Consider the following 25572-nt stretch of genomic DNA (forward strand, 5'->3'; position numbering starts at 1 on the left):
GTAGATGTGAATCCAGCAATTGTATCCTCAACATATCTATACCAGTATAGTGGTGGGTGTTAGGCTGAATTGATCAACTGAGGGACCAGCTTGCTGCCCTCCTAAACTATGAAGCCACACTGAAAAACAATTACAATTTATGTGTATTAGCTTCCTTGTTTGGTTATTTGTTTTTGTGAAATTACACAGATTGGCAAGGTAGTTGTGATTAACTAGTGGTTGAAAAATATTAGTTTATATCACTTAGTGTGGCATTAGAAAAGGATGAAAGTGAAAGTCTGAAATAATAAAATCAGCTAAAGAGAAAGGAAATCATGTTTGATAGAAGATATGGATAACTATGTTTTTAAAACATACTTACCTTCTGCTGACACTCATAGCTAGCTATTTCTCAGTATTCTTTCTGCCCTTCTAAGAATTGGTCTTCCTTGCTCCAGTCTTTGATATCTTATTTAAATACCCTTGGCAATTTTTGATTTTGTGACACCCTCCACATATTTCAATTTGCTGTATATAAACACCTCACTCATATAATCATTGGTCACAGTTTTTCTGATGAAGTTACCTGCTTCATTATGTTTTGGTTTCTGATTTTGCATCACCTTGTGGATATCCTTTAAAAAAAAAAAAGATTAACACTGCTCTCAGGCATGATTTCCCATGTTACTGTTGTCAGTGCAGAGGTTTATCAGGCTTCCCCTGTTCCTCCTCTGTTATCTAGTATCTCTCAACATATAGTTGATTTGTTCATGATTTGCTCTATTAAGAGATGGAGACATATATTCAGCCTTGAAGTGTTTCTCTTGGGGATTATGAGCCTGTTTTTTTTTTATAATCCAGGACATTCTGGGGAAATATGGACTCTATTTTTCCAGCATTTTATTTTATCAAGTCAGCTTTTTATGTGGCCAATTCAGATCAACCACTTCTTGCAATTTCATAGCAGTTCACCTGTCTTGGTCCATTCAATTCTTCTAACTGAATGGGTTCTTCATTGCAAGATTTTCTAACATATTCCCATTTAGTCCAGATTGGATGGGATTTCACCTTTGTACCTTTTGTTCAATTCATATGTTACTTAGTCTTCTGGCTATGATTCAGTTCTTAACTTGAGAGCTGTTCATAATCCCAGATTGGAGGACCTAACCATGGTTTTGTCTTCCACAGTATCTTTAGAAGGATTCACATCTGCCTTTTCCACTTTGGCTATCTCTGTTAAAGCAACCTCAGTCCAGTATTATTCACCCAAACTTTCCCAAGTTTATTTAGATTTAACTTCTAAAATTGACTTGTATGTGCCTCACAAGGAGTTTGATTCCACTTCACCCAAACATTTCAAATATGGCTTTTTGTGTTAAACTCTTATAATATTAAGTGAAATACTGACAAATTATGTGACAATATACACACTATATTGAAAGTTAGAAGTATTAAATCTACGAAGATTTTAAACTTTACAAAGAGGATCCTGTGGTCTGTCATGAAGATCAGCCCCATGTTGAAAGATTTAATGGTTATTTTTGTTATCGTTGGCTTGTGAATGTCAAAGGTTAGGGTTGTTTGAACAACATGTGTACAGGACTTTATCTCTTCACTTTGGTCCTGCTCTACCCTATTAGTTTCTTTCTGCTTAAATCTCTGGCAGTCAGGGAAGGGGAAACATTCTGCTCATCAGTGTTTTTGCCAGTTATTGATAATTTGCTGTGTCCTGGTAGAACCCTGAGCCAGTATGTGATTTGTAATAACTTCTTTCAAAGTGATGGTACTCGGCTTCGTATTCATTGGAATCTCAATTACTTTGAGATGGATTTGCTCATGTTAATGTTGCTTATTGTGGACTATCTTTACAGGCCAAGAAACTTATGAGAGTCATGTCTCATCAGATTCGTCACATTTGTATGTCTTTTGAAGTCCATTTCAGTTACCACTGGACATCATCATATGGGCTTATATATGGTCTTCTTCCAATACCTTTCCCTCACATTCTCTATGCATCTGGCAGTTTCTTCTTCTGAGGGTTTTTGACTAACCTTTGTGTCTGTTTTAACAATATCTTCTGGATTAAAAGTAAGAATGAGTATTTTTGTCCTTCTCTCCTTCCTTTTTAGGGTCCCTTACCTTTTTTTTTTTTCATTGGGTATGACTCTGTTGTGAGTGTTGCCCAGAAATGTGTACTTTTTTAAGCCTAATTCCACACTAGTGATGTAGAAATGAGATGTTCCATATTCTACTCTATCACCACTCATGGACTATCATGAATAAATGTAAATGGGATCCTGCCCATGCTTGCCAATCATCAAATTAAATAAATTGAAACACGTTTGCTTTTAAAAATTTAGAGAACATGATTCACCAATTACAGTATCCCTCAGAGTTCCCCAGTGCACATTTCCCTTATTGCTCAGTTTCCAGTCACTGGGGTAGTGGATAGAGGCTTTTTCTCCAAATAATTGAATTTCTCCACTCTTGTTGAAGAGAACAAAGTTAGGGACCTTCTTGCTTGGGTCCCTGGATGATTTTCCAAGATATCAGTAGGAGAAGCACCAGTCTCAGTGGGAGCCTACTCCTAATATCACTTCAGGTATGATGCTTAAGTTATATGTTTGGGGTGTGCATGGCCCTCCTTTTTTATTAATGTTGATTTATTATATTTTCTTGTGGAAGGAGATCCACTATTTCCTCGTAATTCTGAACGAAGAATAATTCCATCGTAGGATCTTTGTTGAGGGTGCTCTTTGCCCACTTGGTTAGGGAGTGGGAATGAATGTTTATAATTTCACACCAGACGATTTCTGTTCTTTTGGTTGAGTAAGGCATACACAATACTATCATTTTGAGCCTGAGATGTTGCCTTTAGGACTTCTTCAGGTGGAAGAGAAAGTTTGTCTACTTCAGTGTTACTTACTTTCTCATTGTGATTCTAATGGTTTGGAACACATCACTTTATGACTACAGGTTGGGATTCATTCAAAAGTATATCTATATATTTAATATTACTGTCCAATTACCCAAGCTCAGGCTGCCCTATAATGATGTTTACTCTTGTACTATTCCACCCTTGCTACAGGAACTAATTCTTGGTGAAGAGTATACTTGAGCTGGATGTGGTATGTACCACTTTTATCTTAGTATACTTCAATTCTCTGCAGATGCTTTTTGTATGGGTAATGCCCTCACAGGCCTCTGTAAATATCAGTGGATGGTAAGTATATTTTGGAAGTTAACATTTTCCTAAATTGAAAATATATTTCCAATAATAGTTACCTTCACTGACACTGTCCCACCCTTCTTCCTCATTAAGAGCTGGTGTTAGTGACTGGGATGGTATAAGTCTCAAAAAAGTGGTTACATTATCTGAATGAGGTGCTTATATAGAGAACCAGGATAGATGACACATTGATGTAGGTGAAGAGTGTCACAAAGTTAAAATTTTCTAAGGTTATTTAAGTGGGATATAAAAATTGGAGGAAATGAAATCAATGCTTCGATGGGAAAAGAGAAGATCAAGGAACAGCTAGCTATGGTGTCAATGGAGGTAAGTATTATAGGAAATACTTTTTCAATTTAGGAAAATATTAACTTTCAAAAGATGATATTTCTCTAGCAAATATAAATCTACGCTCTGGGTTGTACAAAAAAATTACAAGTACATTGTTTACAAGTTGGGCTCTTTGGAGCTGCACATAAATCAAGATTTCAACATTTTTCATATTTTTCTTTAAGAATTGCACTAACTAAATGTTACAAAATGACAAAGTATTCATTCAAAAAATACTTTTTCCAAATAAATTGTTGATATAGAGTTATTATTTTTATATAAAATTTTAAATTCAGTGTACTGATGAACACCCCACACTTGCAAGGTGCTCTGTTGTACTGTTAGACCTAATATAGAAACAATGACTAATGCACTCTTTAAGAATTAATCATTCATGACAAATTGCCCTTGCATGGCCTGGTGGTTAGGGCACTGAACTCACAACATGGGAGTGTTAGATTCAAATCCCATCTCCAAACACACTATTGGAAAGTTGTAATGTGATAGCTTCCACTATTCATTGGTAAAGAGTAGCCCAAGTGTTAGCAGTGTGTGTGGTATTGACTAGATGTCTTCCATCTAGTATATCTTTTCAAAAATAAGGATGGCTAGTGCAAATAGTCTCAAGCAGCTTTGCACAAAATTAAAAATAAACAAAAACAAATCATAATAAATCAGAGATTTGTATTTTGGAGTTAAATTAATTTATTGAACTTGTGTGTTTTCCCAATATCATGAAATTGTAGTTAATGACATTCAAGTAAGGTAAAAAAAGGAATTACAAATTAAACCTTTCACTACAGGTTTTGTATAATGTAAATGAATTTGTCTACACATTTGCATGCATTAAGTATTTGTACTATAACCTTTGACACATTATGTGTATGTTCACAAAATATTGTAGACTTTTATTAAATAATACAAATATTTTGTATACAGAAAATCAGATTTTTTTAATGAAATATTTTTACTAAAGATTTGTTTGTGAAAATAGAGTCTATTTTATTCTTAGTCTGAGTGCAAAGTGATTTCAGGTTATGATTAAAAAAACTATTCTTCATCCTAAAATCTCAATTATTATTTATGTAATCTCTAAAACCTCTTAAATACGTTTCAAACATTTGTTTTCAATAAGACTTTATATTTTATGTCATTTTCTATAACTATGTTGTGTATGTCACTTAACAAACCCCATAACCATCATCAAAGAAAAAAAGAAAGAAATATAAATTATGCTTTTTTCATGCTAGAAAATATGCCATGAAAATACGAATGTTTAGTCTGAGTAGCTTAAGTCTCATAATGATACATATGAACATATATATATTTATTATTTGTTATTATATTGATCTTACAGTCATGTCACCTAACATTACATAACTTATATTCATGCAGTGCACATGCACTCAGGTCACGTATCCAGTAATATAAAAACTGACCTTTAGTCTTCCCGGTTTTAAGTGTGTTTTAGTGGACTAGTATTTTGTAATATACATTCACGCTTCAATTATTATACGATACATATGTCTATATAGATTATTACTATTTAGAAATCAATTATTAAATTTATTTTTCTTAAAATATAGAAAGATAAATCAAGAAATAAAGCAAACAATTATCTCTACTTGCTGGGACCTTTGTACTTGGTTGTTGCTGGTCATAGGTTGCTAAACCTTTTAAAATTTCACACGTGGAGGATATCACAAAATTTTTTTAGGTCTTATATATATATGTACACACACACAGTTGAATAACCAAGAAATATTAAATAATTATACTGATACCATAGAATTCCACTATAATTTATTAAGCTTAGTAACTACGTTTATTTAGATTTTACAAAATATGAAACCTTGAGCAGACTAAAGATACAACCCTACCTCCTTGAAAACTTGGATCAAAAGAATGTGGTAGTTTTTTCACAAATTAAAATGGCTGAGAAAACTACTCTGGGGACATTCTAAGCTGTTGATTGGTTATCCACATGTCACATATTGAAGTAAAAGTATATAAGGGACCATTTCTAAAAATGGAAAGAGTTGAATGGGGCCATGACGTTTGATTCAGTACATAAGCCATATCTCAGCAAAGTAAAAAGATATGAGGTTCTTATTTTATATTCTAGTTTATCAGTATTAGCAACTGGAACTCTTTAATTTTTATGAAACTATGGACTTAGTATTTTGATATCACAAACATGTAATTCTAAACAGTGCTGCATTCAACATACTATGTGATTAACTGAAACCAATATTCAGGTTGTTCTTTTGATATTAACTTTCAAATTAATAAATTAACTCGTATATAGCATTAAAGATTGAATTACAATTTACAATTTGATTCCAAACTTATTGACATAAATTCATAAAATAGTAGTTCAATAAAATTTTGAATGCAAGTAAACAAACACAATGACATGGCCTTTGACCCATTGCAAAATGGTTAGTTCAATAAAATTTTGAATGCAAGTCAACAAACATGATGACATGGTTTTGACCCATTGCAAAAGGGTTAAAGTGTTAAGATTTAGAACTAGTTATCTCTTTCACTGCTATGTTTATAGCAGTGCCAGATTTATTTTTAAATACACAGTAAAAATACGTTTTAATATTTCATTACTTGAAACAGGTAAACACCTTGTTTCACACAGTTTAAAAATTCCCATAACAATGCTGTATAGGACATTCACATAGCAGTGCTGTATATGACATTCACATTACAGTACCATATAGAATATTCACATAACAGTGCTGTATACAAGGACTATCCCGTAGCATTACTGTAGAGAGAAACATTCTCATAACAGTGCTGTATACAAGGACTGTCCCACAGCAGTATTGTAGAGGGGGGCATGTATTCCTATGGCAGTGACAAAATTAAAGAACAAACAGTTCATATTCAGTTATATCACTGAACCATTTTAGTGATATACATTTGTAAATTGAATACTAATTTTTTTTAGCTTAATAAAATTTTACAATTTCACATTGTTACCAAATGATATTAATCCCATATATATATATATATATGAATCTTACAGCCTCCACCACCACTACCTGTTAAAGCAGGAACGCCACCAGCAGTTCCAAGAAAACCTAAGCGTCCACTTCCTGATGCTCCAATGTCTGAAACAGTTGAGCTTCCAAAAAAATTGCAACAGGTGTCTGATGTATCAGAAAGCTGAAATTCCTAAGTTTAGTGCCTTCAACTGTCAAGTTTTGACATTAACTTTTAGTAACTTCAAATGTCTAATTATTATATTTTGGATAGTTTTATTAAGGAACCATGTTATATATTATATTTGGAACTTCAGACTGATAAACTCTTAAAGGGTTTAGTATTTCAAAAAATGAAAAACAGAATATTATTGTTCTCCAATAAAGAAAAGTATGGAAATGTCTCAGTATCACAAATATAACCAGCTTGATTAAGTAACTTTTTTATACTATTTTTATATAATCTTAATTATAAATACTTTGTTTGTTTTTACACAGCTAATCTTTCAAGGAACTAGATGTAATAAGAATTGATGTCTATGTAATATATTCATCACTAATATTATCAGAAACTACTTGATTCACTAAAGTGTTTAGTGCCTCAAGACCTTTGCACACTTCAACATAAAAAATTGAGGGAACATTCCCTTATTTTATAATAATAATAATACCTGAAGTTTGTAGTTTTATTTCACATATAGATATAATAATCAAAGCCAAGTGAAAAAAGTGTCTGTGCAATGATTCATACAAAACTGTACAAAAGTCAAGTATTACAAAGTTCATTGGTATATTTGACTGTTTAGTTGAATTAGAAACACGTGGTATTAGTCAACTAGTCATGGATTAAGTAATGTTTTTGGATGATTGTGGTTCTGATGTTAATGAAATTCACTGAAGCTTTTCTTTTTTAATTCACATTTGTTTTGGTGAGCTTATCATGAATTAATCATTAGTTATTTGTACTTCTGTTGATTTGTTATTATAGGTATTACATATTTGTTAAGCAGATATAAGTTTATTAAAACTTCTTCAAACTTTCTGGACACTCCTACACCAAAATTTTAATATCATTATCAAAAATGTATTTGTGGATATACATATTTAAGCCTTACAGTTTGTAAATTAGTTTCACAATGGAAAAATTATACTATAACAATATGGCATGAGGTGAAGGGATAGAAGTATATCCACTTCAAATGTTTTAGAACTTCCATTAAAGCTCATTATTAGAAATATGAGGAGAAAACTAATATTTACTATAAGTTAGATGAGCTATGCATAATTGTTATTTGTTTGTAATGTTTATGCTTTTCATAAGTTTTTTTAATTAGTAAAAATGCTATAATAGTTACATTTAGCATACCTGCATGTACAGTTGAAGCAGTCTGTCAAAATATAAATGTGACTTTGACCATGAATAATATTTTATAAAAATGTCGTTTATGAAATAAAACTTGTATTATGGCTGGAAAAAAATTCTGACAGTAAACAATCAAGACAAGTTACTTGTTTTGACTACCCATATTATATCAAAGTTAATGAGAGCTGTTCTATTTTTATACGAGAAATGAATCTAGTTGAGTGTATGAAGATGTAACTAATGACACATAAAGGACCATTTTGTATATTTTAATGTGTATAGCAGTCTTTTTGTTTTTATATGTAACACATCCTGCACTATATATTGTTGTTACCTTTTACACCTGTAAGAACTTGTAATCCACTGTCTTAAGTTGAATTGAAGAAAAAGCACAAAAAGTTTATTACTTCACAAGAACATTATTACTGGTAGAATGTATGCATTTGGTAGTTTATAATTCACTCTTTTTTTATATATAAAAATGTGCATGTACTTCTTTCATCAATATTTATTATATGGTTACACTAAAATGTTTATTTCACAAACTTATACTAATTAAATAGTTCTGTTTGAAATTTAAAACTGTCTTCCCTGTAATGATGCTAAGAATGGATTTTTGTTTTCCTGTTGAACATTATTATGTTTTAGTATTCACCAGGCAAAAATATTTTTTAAACCAGATTTTAAACAATCCTAATGTTTGTTTGTGTCATATAAACGTGTCTTGTCCCTTCCCCACTTATTGTAAATCCATTTACTACTATCTATGGTAGTATGAATTAGTTAAATTTATATTATAAGTATGCATTTTAGAATTGGGATCTACATGAATCACCATTCATAATTTGTTTTCTAAATATCCAGAACTGCATATACTTCTGATACAGATATCATAGTGTATTATGTTTGCTGATTTCAGACTTTTGTATGTGCATAATTTTGTCTGAATAAACTATTCCTAATAGTAGTGTTGTGCTGACTAAAATTAATTTTTTTAATAATCTAAGCTAAAGGAATAGTAACTGTACCTGATAGCAGCAATATGATGATGTTCTTTGCAGCTGTTTTCAATAGTTGATACAAGTTAAAGGATATGTCAGTGTTAGAACTGTCAGATATCTTAATTTATATGTTGTTCCTAGTTTCCAATTAAAACTTTTTCTGTCTCCCATAATATTTGGTCCAATTTTTAATTTTGACTAGGTCATTTGCTTACTAACTCCAAAGTTATTTAATAATAATGAGTAATATAAGCATTTCAAATTGTACTTTGGAGTTATAATTTAAAGACATTCAACTAGCAAAACATTGGAGCATCCAGTGAAATTTTTTTAAACTATTGCAACTTGCAATAGCTATGTATAATTCCTTTTAACTGGAAAACTTAAAGTGATAATTTTTCTTCTATATATATTTTATAAGTTCTTGTTAAAACACAATCAATTCTTTTGTACTCCTTCTGAAAATCAGGTTTATGAAAATTTTTATTTTGTATATATTTAGCAAATACAGTATGAAATAAGGAATCTTGGTATATACATCTTTCACAAAAGTTAAAGGATAATAAGGTTTGTTTTCTTCTGTATATTTTTAGAATATCATTTTTTTTCAAATGTAGCATGCTTTTTTATATTAATTACTGATTACACTAATCTTATTTTAGACTTTCAAGTTTATGCACCAATGATTGTTTATGAAATAGGTCTTTATGAAAAATGAACTAAATTCTGCAAAGCAATAAGCTAGTTTGAATTGATTAAGAAAGATGTTTCCTGTCGAGATAACATTAGTTGTGTTGATTGTTTTTGTTGTTATTGACTTTTACAAAGAGCATGCACATTATTAGAAACCAAAGTTTCCAAAGCTGTCACACTGCTACAGGAGTGAGGGCTGCACCCAGACTGAGGTGACCCATGGGAATGTCATAATCTTTGGTCAGTAGATTGTGAAACAGATATTGGGCCACACTAGGAGACCAGGGTCACCAAAGGGCTGCAGGTGCAATAGATGACCAATACCTGCAGCATTTGGCCTTTATAAATTGCATCTTCAGCACTAGAAACTACAGGAAAAAGCTGCTGCAAGACACTAGGGTATGTGTATCATATTCAATGGTCAGGAACAGTCTCCGTGAGGCTGGGCTGAGATCCAGGATACTGGTTAGAAATTCTGTACAAACCCCAAGAAAGCAAATAGCCTGGCAGGAATTAGCCTAGGAACATGTCAGTTGGACCCTTCAACAATGGACCCCTGTACTGTTCAGAAATGAAAACAGGTTCTGTGTGTCTACAAGTGGTCGACATGATACCTTTTGGGGTGATATTTTCATGTGGAGGCATACCGACTTCTACATGGTAGATGGAGGATCTCTGGCAGCAAGATATGTGTATGAGATCTTGCTACCCATTGTTTGGCCTTTTGCTAGTGCTGTTAGAGATGAATTTGTGTATCAACAGGATAATGCTTGTATGTATCACCTTGCAGTTTATTTCAGGATGAAATGATAGAGGTTCTGAACTAGTCCGATAAGTCATCAGACTTAAATTTGATTGATAATATGTAGAACTTGCTATGGAGAGCAGTTAGAGACAGTCATTTTCTATGACTGTCCAGGAGCTCAGAGCTGCCCTCATCCAGGAATGAACTGTATATTGCCCCAGCAAGTCATATACAATGGAGGAGGACCACTTGCTGGGTGGTGTTTACCTGTAATAAGCAAATTTTGCCAATATTTGATATTTTACTGTTTTTTCCTTCTAGTTTTGAAAATAATATATATTAAAACCTCATTATCCTTTAATTTTTGTGATTATTGTATATGTTTAATGACTACATTTTCACTCTTCCAATTATTTAAAATGTGACATACTTATCAGCTCACTGTTAATGTGTCAGTGAAACAATTCAATGTACTGGAGTTTGGATATTTATTTGTACATACTTTTAAACACTAAATGGCCAATCATACTATATCATTACACTTATCCATAGTGTAAGTTCACTCTTGATCAGTACATACAAACCAACCATATAGAAAGTTATTACACAAGCCAGTCATAATTGGTACAAATAAAGAAAAAAAATTTCAAAAAGAAGTAAATGTAGGGATTGCTAATATCAATCCATCAAAAACAATGCAAACGTGATAGTAGTGATGGAACTTGCACCATCCCTACACAATAACACAAACACACAGTGTAGTAGAATGTTAGCAGGCAAAAATTAGAAGTTAAACTCATCTGTGATTGAATAGATACACATATTCCAGTATGTTAATTCCTGCTTATTCTAGTATGTAGAAATGATACAGATGCCATCCCTACTGCCTTATTTTTGAAGGATTCGTATTAGCCATCCTTACATTTACTTTCTTTTTGGAAATTGTTTCTTTACTTCTTTGTTTTTCTTTTAATGTAGTATGTTTCAACAGGCATATGAGATTCTAACTGTAATATTTATTGTTTATCTATTATTGGCTGGTAATTCCAATTTCACCTTGTACATGTACTTTTTGAAGAAACATCAAATTTCTGTAAGAAAGCTAACTTCAAGAGGTAATGATAACATCATTTACACCAGAATTATCTCTTCTTTTTTTTTTAATTACTACTAATTGATAATACTTATAAAAGTGCATAGTCTGAAACTGTCTCTCCTCATTGAAATTGGTTGACACCATTGTTTTGGTTTTTCAGTTATCACATAATAAAAAAAAGTCCAGAAGAAAAAAGAATAAATTCAAATTTTTGCAATGTTTACAGACATTCCCAGAACTTGTGACTCAGATTTTATATAAGTATTGTTACAAAAAGAAACAATGTGTAGTATTGTTAAGTTTTGATAAATTATTGAAGAGATATTTAAAATCCCATTTTAATAAACAATCCAAGCCATCCCTCATAGGCAGTGTTACTTCATGCCTAACACTATATGAATTTGGTAGTTTATAATTCACTTATTTTTTATTCATAAAAGGTTGCCCAGTATTCTTTCAACAATATTTATTATTTTGTTAAAGAATATGTGTCACAAATTTTCACTAACCTTATTGTCTTTATTTAGTCATATAATAAATAAATAAAAGTGACCTAAAGTAAATAGTGTCCAGTTTGAAACTTAAAGTCTCATTGTAACACTAGAAGTGTATATTGTTGATTTCCTGTTGAAAGTAAATGTTTATATTTCAGCATTATTTGAGTAAATTTGTAATCCACTACATCTGGGTAATTAAGAGATATAACTGATGAATCAAAATTATGATTAAATTGATTAATATCAGAAGTAATCAATTAATGAAAACTGTTTTCAATAAATGCAACTATCCAAGTCTTGTATGAAGATAATCAATTAGGTGAATTTAATTGATTATTAAATTACTAATTGCACAACTTTGTAATGCACTAAATAAAAAAAAAACATGGGAGATTTACTTTTCAAAGTAAAATCTATTCAAAAGAGCTAGTATAGACCAGCTTTGCTGTGGGGTTTTTTTTTTAATACCTGGAACCAACTGAGACCTCACCTGAACAGATATATTTATTTGTTGATAGTGTTTATGGTTGTGGGGAGATTAAATATTATCCTGTTGCAGTTCTGTGACAGAACAAATATTTTTGATACTTAATCTGAAATATCTGAAAAAGTTTTGCATTTCTGATTCTTACAAGTTGATTATTTTGTCTTCCATATATGCAAAAACGGCTCGTTTGGGTTGAGAAAATATTTTACATAGAAGAGCGAACAACGTTTCGACCTTTCTATATATTTCTCAACAAGTGGGTTTCTCGACATCACTGATTTTGTCTTCTGCTTTTTATCTGCTTTACTGATGGGTTTATAACATTTATAGTAACTTAGATGGCCAGTGGCACCAGTACTATTCTGCTATGGCTAAACTATTTATTAGCTTAAGGTAATTTTTAAGTTATTTATTTAAGGAACAGGGAATTTAATAAGATAACGTGTTGAGAAGTTTGCTTGTTGGTTTTTGTTCTTAAGTTTTTTTTATGGATAGTAAAGAACTTAGTTTTGATCTAGGCAATTTGTTCACTGAGGGAAACCAACAACAAAGCTAATTTTGAGTTTTAGCAAAATTAGAAGCATTTGTTCCAAACTGTTAATCGAGGATGTCAAAAGCACAAAGATTGTCATTCTGTGACCTTAGAAAGATCTTGAAGTGGTGGTTGTTTGGGCTGTTTTAAGAGTATAGTAAATGTTTTGCTCTTTGTGTTGAGTTTACACTTCTGTATCTTAGGTACTTATTGGTTTGTTCCTTTGTCTTCTGGTTGTCAATCCCATACACAGTTGTTTATAACCACAGAATTATGTAAATAGTTGATTCAGTCTTTGAATGAAAAGATGTTTAGTTTAAATTGGGATCTCAAAACATGTTTTGATTTAATTTGGAAATAAGGTATGTTATTAATTTCTTGATTTTCTTTTTTATTAAGAACAACATACTTCCTAGATTAGATAACTAGGGTCAGCTTCTTTTTGGATACATTATAAGTTCCTGTTGATGGGATGGTCAAGTTTGTTTATATGGGTTTTTACCACTTTGTCAACCAGGTTGAGTGGGGAAGAACTCTTATACAGATAATCTAATTTAAAATGGTTCTTAGTTCCACATCTCTATTTTTAATAATACTGCAATCTCAATTTAAGCATTTTCATTAGGTTTACCTTACAGTGAGTAAACAGTCTCATAAAGGTTGGCTTATGGCACGGCACATCTTGAAAAAACATCATTGTCATTAGTTGTATGAAAATGATGATGGTATTCTACTGTAAAGTTAATATTACAATGCTATATATTAAGTGAGAATTTCTACATTATTCTGATCCTCAAAAATGGTAAAGAACTGCAGCTAGATGTTCATAAACCTTTCCATTGAAAGAAAAATGAGGTTTGTTTGTTTGCAAAGTTCAGACATAGACATATGACATCATGCAATAGTTAATTCATCCACCTTAATTTTCACTTATATTGTACAAAGTCTATAGGCATCCTGGAAAACCTAGAATTTTTTAATATTTTTATCACTGCTGAAAATGTCATGAAATTCCTACAGTTTTGATGGAAAAAAATTCTCCCACCATGATGTCTTTATCAACTTTTATCTCTTGGAATTTTGGGAATTCATCTTCATTCTTTCAAATTTGTAGCACGATCTTCTGCTAAATTGTAGTGGATGGCTGATAAAGATGTATGGACAATCTGCACCTTTCAGGCACTATTGAGTGAATTTTCTTACATTTATAGAAAATAAGACCCATTAAGTTTTTAAATTGAACTTGAAAAATTCATTTTAACTGAAATTGGTATACTGTTTTCAAAATTGGAAATGAATATTCAAATGCTGAAAGGTTAAATTTATTATTACTAGTAATGTGTTTGTTGTTTTCTCATTTGACTACTTTTAAGTTTTGTTTTTGTTTAATTTGTTATAATGAGTGGGACCAGAAAGTGCACTTTTAGAGCTGTGTAGTTAACTAATCAACCTTAATTTTATAAACTTGTTTTATGAGTTCAAAACTTACAGTAGTTCAGTGCACTGGAAAGTCTGCAACAGGAACTTTGATGTTTCCAGCATTGATGTGACTGCCTTAAAGAACCATATGCAAGGAACAAAACATAAGAAAACATCTCTAGAGACTAAGAGCAAACCATTATTATATTTCTTCAGTCATTCAAAATCAGCTCTACAACAGCAGAGAATACAGGAATTTTGACTCCTGTAGTAGTGACATTGTACCAGAAAATATTCCTGCAAGTAACTGTCATGTTCTCTCTGAATCTGCTCTGAAAGCTGAAATTATGTGGACTTTAGAAGTAGTCAAAAAATGTGTTATTTAATGATTCTAGGTACAACAGTCAATTGTTTTCTGCAATATTTCCATACAATTTAATTTCTAAAACATTTTCTTGTGATACTGTCAAGTCTGCTTCAGTTTCTAATGTTTCTCATTTGTTGATTGATTTCATGAAGGCATGAATACAATTTTCAAAAATAGCAGGTGGAGATGGTGATCCAATTTTGGAATGAAAAATCACATCTTGTAGCTACCAAGTATCTGTGATCTCAGCTACTTCGACATACCAGAGCAAGGGACTACTCAGATTCGTTACAAAATGTAATTGAAGAAATGAATCCACAGAACTTAATACAACTTGGAATGGATGGGCCACACATAAATCTCAAAACATATGAAGGATTCCTGTTTCAGAGGAGAGAAGAACATCCAGACTTTTCATACTTTTTTATACTGGCACTAGCAACCAACTGTCCAACCAACATTCCACAGAGGTGCAGTTGCATCTGGTTGGACTGTAGACACCATCTTTCTAAGTTTTAGAGCAGATCTTCAATGATTCATCTACAAGAAGTGACTTCATAAATGTGAACAGATTTGCTGTGTTTCCAGTTGCATATTGTACCAGTAGGTGAGTTGAAGACATTGTTGCCAAATGTGCCATTGCTATTTCACTTCAAGTAATGAACTTTCTCAAGTTACCAGAAAAGATCAAAATCAGCCACCAATATAGTTTTCAACAAAGTAGTTGATTGCTTTAACGTTTACATCATCAACTTCTATTCTACCATTGACATATAAGAAATATATACCCAAATATTTAATTATGGTCAAAATGAGTTTGAGATGATAGTATTCTTTATTTTCACTGGAGAGCTTGTGTCCTTAGATTCGTCCAACCCTTCTTCCTAAAACTCAGTTGAATATTATATTTTGTTCCAAGAATATTTTCTTGTGGATGCTTCAGGTAATATTTCATTTCCTTCTATTTTGTTCGAGATACTAAAACAAAAGATATGTTCTCAAAAATTACTTTTGCTACTGACAGGGAAGTTGACATCAATAGAACAGCAAGATAATGTCTTACAAAAGGGACCTCTTTTTTTCAAGCTTCTCCTTTAATATTCTAGTGAAGATTTTCATCATCTGTGCTGATAAAAGACCATGTCCAGTCAAGGTAGGTTATGATACTGTTGTTTTTAATGCACCCTTTACTGCTTAAAGAATTGCTGAGGAAAATTCAGTTTCTACTCTTTGAGTGAAAAAGGAAATTAATTCTTTCAATGCACTACACAATCTATCTAAAATGTAGCATACGAATATTAAAAATTGTTAACAACTCTGCTACTGATATGTCCATCCTTCCTTTTATTGGAGTAAATGGAGCATTAGTGGTGATTTCTGATTAGGCATTTATTTACCATGTAAATGACAAAAGGATGGAAGGAAAACAAGCGTATTAACCCAGGAAGTTGATAGTCATGAATGTTTATTGTAAAATTTTCAATTCTGGAAAATTGTCAGTATTAAGATTTCCTCAAGTTTCCATTCTGACCTTATTTTGTTCAAAACATGTAACATATATTTGGTTTTGAAATGTTTTCTCCTACTATTTACTCAATGTAAAGTTCTTAGCATTGTATTGAATAATACTAAAGAGCACCATAGTTTGATAAAATTTGGCCACTTAGTGTTCAGGGTTTTGCTCTGGTGTGTCACTTATAAACTTCAGTACTGGAGTGACAGACACCCCTTCTTTCTTCACTTTAAACACTATACCCAAGTCCTTTGGGGTTCTTCTTTAATAAAAGCATAGTGGTAACAAACGTTAAATTTGCATATAGCAACAATTCTCTAATATTGTGAGGTTTTCTTACAACGACTCAATGTTGTGATGTGCTGTGATTTAAATAGCAAAATGCAATACATAGCCATCAGATTCTTCTTAGATGAAGGTAGAATTTCCTTTCTTTTTTGAGAAGTAAACGTGATTTTTAATGTCTAGCCATTTTTGGTATTCTTTGAGTATTTTCTGGAACATCATTAACAGAAACACACACTTGCTTTTTGGCATCATGAATAGGATATGCACATGGATAACCTTTACTGCTTTTGTTTGTAATTCACATAGGAGAAGTGAAGTCATTACTTGCAAAGATACCAGAAAACCATTGGTAGGGATGTCATATGGTTTCCAACATAAACTATATAGTGTTGAGTTATTATTACCATAATTTTTATCAGACTTGATATCTGAAAGAATATGTTGATCAATATGGCCATCATTGTTGTATTTGATTTGCCATCATTATCAATGTTTTTATCAAAGCTGATTATCACACTTTTGAGTCATGCATTGTTTTTGTATTATCATAGATTTTTGGATCACTTTTTTCATATCATCACATGATTTCTTGATGTCATCATCACTATAACAATTGAGTTTGTCATATTATCATGGACTTGTGAATTGCATATCTTTTTACACCATCAAAATTGTTATTATCATAGAGTTTTGAAGGAGATATAATAGCATCATTATGATCATTATAAGCTCTTGAATTTAATAAACTCTTCAAGTCGTCAGATTTATTTGGTGGCATCATTTCAAACATAATCATCACCATAATTACTGTGATCATGAGCAACATTTGAATTAGGAGGTTTCTTGATATTTTCATCATCTTCACAGACTTTCTGGTGACCATCACGAGTTGGCCTTTACGTATGAGCAACGCGCTTGATGTCGGTTAGAATATCCTAAACAGCATAAGCAGATGATTATTCCACTTTTCTTCATGTTGAATTTCCATTAACATGCCACTTTATAAACATACAGCCTTATTATGATCTGGTGTATCACTTATTAACTTCAGTTCTGGTATTCTTGAGATTGTCACATAGTTCTTAATCTCAACAACACATGGCCAATACTGAATCTTCTGTTTGCCAGCCTGTGTCCAGATCTTGTTGTCTTGCTCTAACTACTGCTACTGCTTTGTTGGTGTAAACGTTCAACCAGTTGGACATATTACCTGCAAATACATACCAAGTATAGTGTTGATCTCTAAATTCAAGCATTTTCAATTCATTATCCAGAAAATGATTTTGACTTCTGCTACCTAATAGCATTTGATTATGTCACAAAGTACTAAAAATTAAATAAAAATTCCTTTCTACAAGATTTGCATTAACCTTTTTACTAAGATCTAGGTGAAGTACACCAAAGTATCCTCCCAAAGTAAATATACTGTAACTTTATAAAATGTGCATCTGTATTCATGAAATTTTGCAGATTATTAGAAAACATTAATTTACTAAGATTTCAAACCCAAAATGTCTGATTTTTTAATTAATGTTTTGCTTGTGCATTTTTAATAGCTCATAGAATAGCTCCAAGCTTTTTAAGTTCAAAATTGTAGGTCATAGTTCTGCCACCTCTTGAGTAATTACAATTTTACGATTCAGGAGATCATACTCTTTAAGATTGATCAAACTAAAGGTCACATAGATTACTTCAGTTTAATTCTGTCTAAAAGAATTTTCATTTGAGCATAGGATGGTAAATATCCTGATGAATAATAAAATAGAACTGGGTATATGCATGCCCCATGCTTGGTATTGTTTGCACATAAAAATAGATTGAATAAAAATGAAAAAAATGGTCTCATTGATCAATTTACCCTAATCCTGCCTAAAATAATTTTACGTGCTGCTACTATTGGGGATCCTCTCTTGTTTCTTTTTTAATATAGATTTTAGATTTAAAAAAATATTTTTATCAGAAAATTGTCAAATTTTACATGAAAATCTCTATAATCTCCTAATAACTTCCACATAAATATCACTTTTTTAGAAAAGTTTGTATTCTGTTATTTTCATAATTTTATCTCTGTATGAATTTGGTCCATTTGACCAACATTGTAACCACTATAAAAATAAGGAACTAATTTGTACTAAAGTGACAACAAGTTATAATGTGAAACCACAATTGTTTATTACTAAATGGCTTAAACTTCATAACATTATACACATACCTTTTTTGTATTTCTATTTTACATATACTTTTATGCTAGGTGTATATTTTATTTCACAACATATCAAATATAATTAGGCCAACATCTACATCATTTTGGCTAGGCCCGCCATTTGTCAGGTGAGTTAAGGCGTTCGAATCCTGTTGCACCTAACATGCTCACCCTTTCAGCTGTGGCGGCGTTATAATGTGATGGTCAATTCCACTATTCGTTGGTAAAAGAGTAACCCAAGATTGGCAGTGGGTTGTGATGACTAGCTGCCTTCCCTCTAGTCTTACACTGCAAAATTAGGGATGGCTAGTGCAGATAGCCCTTGAGTAGCTTTGTGCAAAATTCAAAAACAAACAAACTGTTAATTTAAAAATCTGACCACAGGCCCATCCTATTTTAAATGTTCAGCTTAACTACCTACAAAATTCACTAAACTTTCCTTGTCAATATATATTTATTTTAATTGCAATGTAAACTAAACTACTGCTTTCCAATTGTCATCAACAAATCAAGAAGTGAATGGGTACTCAAGTAAGTAGTTATTCTGTCTTTACACTTGTACATGAAAACAATTGAAATATAATTCTATCTCTAATATTCTCTTCTCCGAGGTTTAAGTGTTATTTTTTCATTTCAAAGTTTTACGTTTTGACTGAAAAACAATCTCTATATTTTGCATTATGGTACTCATAATTTGCACTACGAGGGACAAGACTTTGATTTTTTGTTGTCTTTGACTAGTCCCAGTAATAACGTGATATTTCATTAACCTGGAATATTACTTTTTATTCTTGTCATCAACAGTAATATTTCTTCTCATGCAATCATTTCATTTTACACTCCCATTTACTGTTCCCGGTGGGCGTCTGACTACTGCTGCTTGAAGTATTTCTGGAAGGAAAAAAATCAATTTCTACTTCCCTCAGAGTCAACAAGTATAGGATGGCACGGCACTCAGATTTTGCATTCTTAGAACATACTTGTATAATTTTGCTGTATTTGTTATATTTTCAAGTTTATTCTCTGCATATCTTTCCACTCGATATTGGATATTTAATATTGAATGCATGTTATATCACAGGGGACTAAATATGTTGTATTACACAAATATTAATTATGGTAAAGACTAGTTTTATTCAGTTAATATAGATTTACTTTAGTGTGAAGATAAAGTGTGTGGTTGAGACTAATGTAGGAGTTAAGTGTTCCCAGATTATTAGGTTGTGATGAGTGGGTTTTATACAGCAATTCGGGACTGCTAAGAAAGCTAGCTGTGTTATGCAATTTTGTAGAGTTTGCAGATTGAAGGAGAAGTTTGAGGCTGTTCTAATTAAAGAAGAAGCAATAGATTAAAGAAAAGTGTGGAGTGTATGAAAATGACAGCAGGATTTCACGAGGAGTATAAGCTTTTACATGCAAGGGATACATCAGTTAACAATGACTATTAGGGTTAAAAGTAGTGAATTTAGTTATCATGAGCATTTCTACTGAGCAACAGATTTCAGGCCTTGGCTTGTGTAGACAAGAAAAAATTGGAAGGAGAACAAAATGGACAGAACATGGTGTAAATTATAAACTTTAGGTTATAGTAAAAAATGATTATTTGAAAGATATATGAATATGACAGTTTGTGAGGTAAATAGGGAGAAAGGAATTAGATTATGCTACTCAGGGTTACAAGAGAAGGATATAACTAACAGATCAAGATATGTAATAAAGGGAACTAGCTATGATGCACATTTTGTTGTGCACGCAGGGACTAATGAGGTAGGGAAATGTTGACAAGAGTAGTTAATTTATAAGAACAAGGGGTTGATAAAAACATTTAAATAAAATGGCAGTGACTTAATTACGTTTGGGTTACTGCTGAAAATTAATTGTGCAGATTAAAGTACAAGTAAGTCATAAGTGTTGAATGCTAGGCTTAAGTTAATACATAAGGGTTAGCAGATTAAACTAATGGGACCAGTTGAATGTGAAAAGGAAGCTTTGGGGAAATAAGTTTTACAGTTAAATAAGTCAGAAGTTGGCTTGTTTTTAAGTGCTATAAACGCAGCTGTAAGGGAGGTTTTAAACTCGGACTAGAGGGTAAGAAGGGTTCTGGGTAAACTAAATATAAAAATAAGATGTAGAGAAAAATTCAGCATAGTAAAAAGAGTATAGAAATAATCCTAAAGGTAGACTTAGTTGTAACTATTGTAAAGCCAGAAGTATAAGAAATTTTATAAGTGACTTTGGAGAGCTAGTAGAAATGGAGGATTTTGAGGTAATGGGAATAACTAAAACATGGTTAAAGCTATACAATGTTCAGGACAGAAATTTATTTGAAATACAAGGTTAGAGATTATTTTATAGGAATAAAGTATTAAACAGATGAGGAAGAGTAGCTTTATATGTAAAATGATGGTTGCATCCTGTTGAAGCTGAGGATTGAACCAAGAAGATTGGTTTGTTTTGAATTTTGCACAAAGCTCACAAGGGCTATTTGCTCTAGTCATTTCTAATTTAGCAATTAAAGGCTAGAGGAACAGAAACTAGTCATCACCATCCACCACTAACTCGGGATATTCTGGTACCAATGAATAGTGAGATCTAACCTCACTTTATAATGCTTGCAGAGGTAAAAAAGGTATGCATGTTTCATGGTACGGTGTTTCAAACTCACAGATTATGAGTCAAGTATCCTATCCATCTGGCTATGCAAGGAGATTGAATCCATTTGGGTTTCTATTAGGAGATATAAAGCGAAAAGGCTTACAAATCACCAGATAGTACTGTAGAATAGTAATTAATGAGAACGTTTACAGTGAGATTAAGATTTTTGCAGTAAATTATGTTATAATTATAGATTATATTATTCAGGCATATATATGAGAGAATGTTAGTCAAATCATAAGATAAAATGGTCTCGGGCAAATTTTAAAGATCGTTGTATTCACCTATTGCTGAAGATATCACCTAGAAACAATGCTATTTTAGATTTATTGTTAATTTTTAAAATAGAAATGGTTGAGAGGGTGTAAATTGTGGAACATTCTTTTGCTAGTGACCATTGCTCTATTAGGTTTGTTGTTTTGCTGCCTCTGGAGATCAAGTCTAATGATACATTAACTACAAGTTTGTTTTCTTTAAAACAGGAAAATTTGAAAGGGTGCAACAAGAATTAGCTGTTGTGAATTGAGCAGCTGAGTTATTTGGAAACACTGACCAAATGTGGACATATTTTTAAAGATACTTTTTCTTTATAGAAAGCAAAAGAGTGGCTGTATATAAAAACTAGATTGGCCCATCGGGGTTATAAGGGATAAAATTAAAGAAAGGCATCACAACATTAAGAAATTTAAATTGACTGACATAATGGCAGATTTAGAAAATTATAGAAGATCAAGAAATTTAGTTAAATGGGAGATTAAGACAACAAAAAGGATACATGAAATAAGCTTGATTGAAAATGTAAAAGTTAACAGTAAGGATTTCTTTATGTACATTAAGGATACACAAACATTAGGATGGGGGTTAGATCTTTTAAGGATGTTACAGAAGGATGATGATTATGACATGTTTGGGTTATTAAATTCTACTTTTTTTTTAGTATTTACTAATGAAGATTTAAGCAATTAGCATCATAAATAGCTGAGAGACTGAAACATGATCAAAAAAGATAATTACATAAATTCAGAGCTTCTTAAAACATGAGAAATTTAAAAAACCATAATGGGTTAGATAATATTCCCCATGGATTTTGAAGAAGATTAAGAATTATGTGTGTAAGTTGTAAGTCAATTGCTGCTTTTTTGTTTGTTTGTTTGTAAGTTCTTAAATAGTGAGCAGATTCCAGCATATTAGATATTGGCTAATGTTACTCCTCTTGTCAAAAGAAGTGATAAAAATTGTCACAGCAATTTTGAAAAAACTGAAGGAAAAAGTTTTTCAAAATCATTTAACAAAGTTTAGAATTTTATTAGATAGTCAGGATAGTTCACTAAGGGAAAATCTTGCTTTATAAATCTTTTGACATTCTTTGAAAAAATTACTGCTTGTAGATGAGAGCAAAAGTGTAGATTTAGTATTTCTGAATTTTCAGAACGCATTTGACAAGGTGCCACATAAAAAGGCTAGTAAACATTATTTATAGGTGTGGGAGATGAGTTATATGATTGGAGAGAAGAGTGTCAGAGTGGAAAAAAAAAGATTGCTATAAATGGAGTTCATTCAAACTTTATGTCATAAGTAGGGTACCTCAAGGCCAATGTTAAGACATTTGCTGTTTTTGATTCACATTAATGACATAGATGGAAAATGGTGAATAAATTACTTAAATTTACTACTTATACAAAGTCTTGGGTGCTGTTAGGAGGATATTGATGCTTTACAAAATAATTCAGATCATTTAGTTGGATAGGCAACTACATTGCAAATAAATTTTAATTATAATTTATGTAAGTTGTTGTGATTGGAATAACCTTAACAGAGTTGTAAAAGAAAAGGATCTTGGTGTAATGGTTGATCAGTTTCTTAAGCCCATCCAATCAGTGTGCTGTTACTAGTGGTAGAATAACTAGGACTTTAGGTCACATCTACAGCAATACTGAATGCAAGTCAAAACAAGAATATAATTTCATTGTACAGGTCACTAGTTAGTTCACATTTGGAGTATTGTGTTCACTCTAGTGATCCTTACCCAAGGAAAGATATTGAATTGTTGAAAAGAGTTTTGAGGAGGGCTACTAGAATTGTGCGTAGAATGGAAAGGTTATTACACAAGGAGAGGTTAAAATCTCTGAAGTTGTTTTCTCTTGAAAAAAAGAAAAGTTAGAGGAGATCTAGATTATTAAGGGAATTGATAATGTTGATGTGTAATTTTTTGTACTTAACAGTTAGAATGGTAGGACTAATGAACACAAAAACATATTCTGGCAAAGTAACAGCCAACTTCAGCTGAAAAATTTTTATTTTTCTAATAGAGTGGTTTGCATTTGGATGTTATGAGAACAGTAAATTTAAATGATTTTGAGATAAAGCTTGAGAATGGCATGACTGAATAAGGATTGACTTTGAGGTTTTAATAGGTTTAATTTAGAGGATGAGAAAACATAGATGAACCAATAGGCCTTGTGTTGTCCTTAAACATTATGTTATGACTCAGTATAGAACTGTTAGATACATATAACCATATAGTAATAAACAATTAAGACACTACAGATCACTTGCTGGCAACAACTGTGATAAGCACTTTTTAAAAGAGAAAAAAGAAAGGCCAAGACATATCTTGAAGATGAAATACTTGAAGCCTCAGGCTATGATGATGTGAATTTTGATTCATACTGGAAAACTCTTTGTGCAAATAAATCTTCTGATGATAGCTTTGGTAAAACAAAAATGTCAAATAATCTTGTATATAAAAAAAAAGCCATGAATATCGAAGAAGCTGAAAATGAGAGATGAGGGAGAAGGATGCATGTTGGAAGAGGAAAATGTGGGGTAACTTTCCTCAAGGAATAAAAAATGTCCCTTTACTGGAAAAGAAAGAGTATTGAAAGGCATAATTCCTTATAAAGCATATTTATTGTTTGCTGATGATGAAGTTACAAACCTTACCATTGATGAAACAGATATGCAGAACTGGTTATAAATACTACAGCTATAAGCAGATAAGTCAGAATAAAGACATCAAAATATACTGACAGTGATGAAATCAAGAAATTCTTTCAGTCATGATACATTTGGATAGGATAGGTGAGAATGTGAACAACAGTCCCGTTAGTCATGACATGAACTTTACAACAATAAAAGAATTAAATTGTAGTAGTTAAAATGGAAAGGCACACATATTCAAAGGTTATCAAGAAAGCATGATAGATATTTATAGAAAGGAAACTCAAAGCTCAATTAATGATACATAAAATGGAAATGAACAAAAACTCGATGCACCATCCACACGTCAAGCCAGTCAACTATTTAAGAGTTCAAAACAGACAACAAAGCAAAAAGAAACCAAAAGCAGTGATGATATATAATACTGGGAAACTGGTATAGTTATATTGGACCAGGTGTCATCCCATACAACAACTCTTCAAAGAAAGATGAAATAGTATTGGAAATTATAAAGACTTTCAGAGATGGATAGCTAAGAATTTGATGAAAATTATTTAAAAAGAACAGACAATCAAAACAATAGTAATATTAATATCTTAATGATAGAGAAAGATGGAAATAATAAAAATGTAAGACAACACTGTATAGTTTGCTCCAAAAACCTAAAAAAAGCAAGTACGAATTTTTGTTATTTAAATGAAAGTGTGGAAAATGAATTGCACAAATCAAATTTCCTCACAAATTTGTAACAAAAAAGTATGAAGTTCTAACATCTAACTGGTTTCACTTACCAGAACCTTGGTCATGTTAAGTGTTAGATAATACAAAATAAAATAGCTGAACTACCAACAGATTAGTAATAGCAATGGTTTTTTTTAGACAAATGTATCAGTGCAAATCTTCTTTTAAAACTAAATGTTATTCCACGAGCATATAAACTATAAGTGTTTGTCTGAGGCTTCTTACAACAAACAATATTAAAATGTGGATTTTCAATGTTTCAAGAAGCGAAAAATATATGTTACAAAAAAAGTTTGTGTATAGCACACATTCATATGACAAAATATTGTGCAGAATTAACTAATGCTTTAAAGGCACTTGATCACAAAAGGAAAAGTATGTCAAAAATAAACCAAAAATACATTTTAATCAGTATTTAGAATTAGATGTTAATGCTATCCTTTAACTAATGCTATTGCAGGAGAGAGGTCATGAGAATAATTATTTTAACTTCAAGAC

The 25572-nt window shown here is 31.6% G+C and overlaps 1 protein-coding gene across 4 annotated transcripts in view; it reads left to right on the top strand.

Annotated features, from left to right (window-relative positions):
- The window catches only part of mbc (dedicator of cytokinesis protein myoblast city), a 239710-nt gene extending 230846 nt beyond the window's left edge, over positions 1 to 8864 (top strand). For all 4 annotated transcript variants that reach the window (XM_076460973.1, XM_076460974.1, XM_076460976.1 and 1 more), the window contains one exon: positions 6579 to 8864. In XM_076460973.1, coding sequence (XP_076317088.1) covers positions 6579 to 6722 — 144 coding nt within the window. In that variant the 3' untranslated portion in view covers positions 6723 to 8864. The remainder of the gene's footprint in view (positions 1 to 6578) is intronic.
- The last annotated feature ends 16708 nt before the right edge of the window (positions 8865 to 25572 follow it).

Source organism: Tachypleus tridentatus, chromosome 10 (assembly GCF_004210375.1).
Source record: "Tachypleus tridentatus isolate NWPU-2018 chromosome 10, ASM421037v1, whole genome shotgun sequence".
In the NCBI taxonomy this organism is placed as follows: domain Eukaryota; kingdom Metazoa; phylum Arthropoda; class Merostomata; order Xiphosura; family Limulidae; genus Tachypleus; species Tachypleus tridentatus.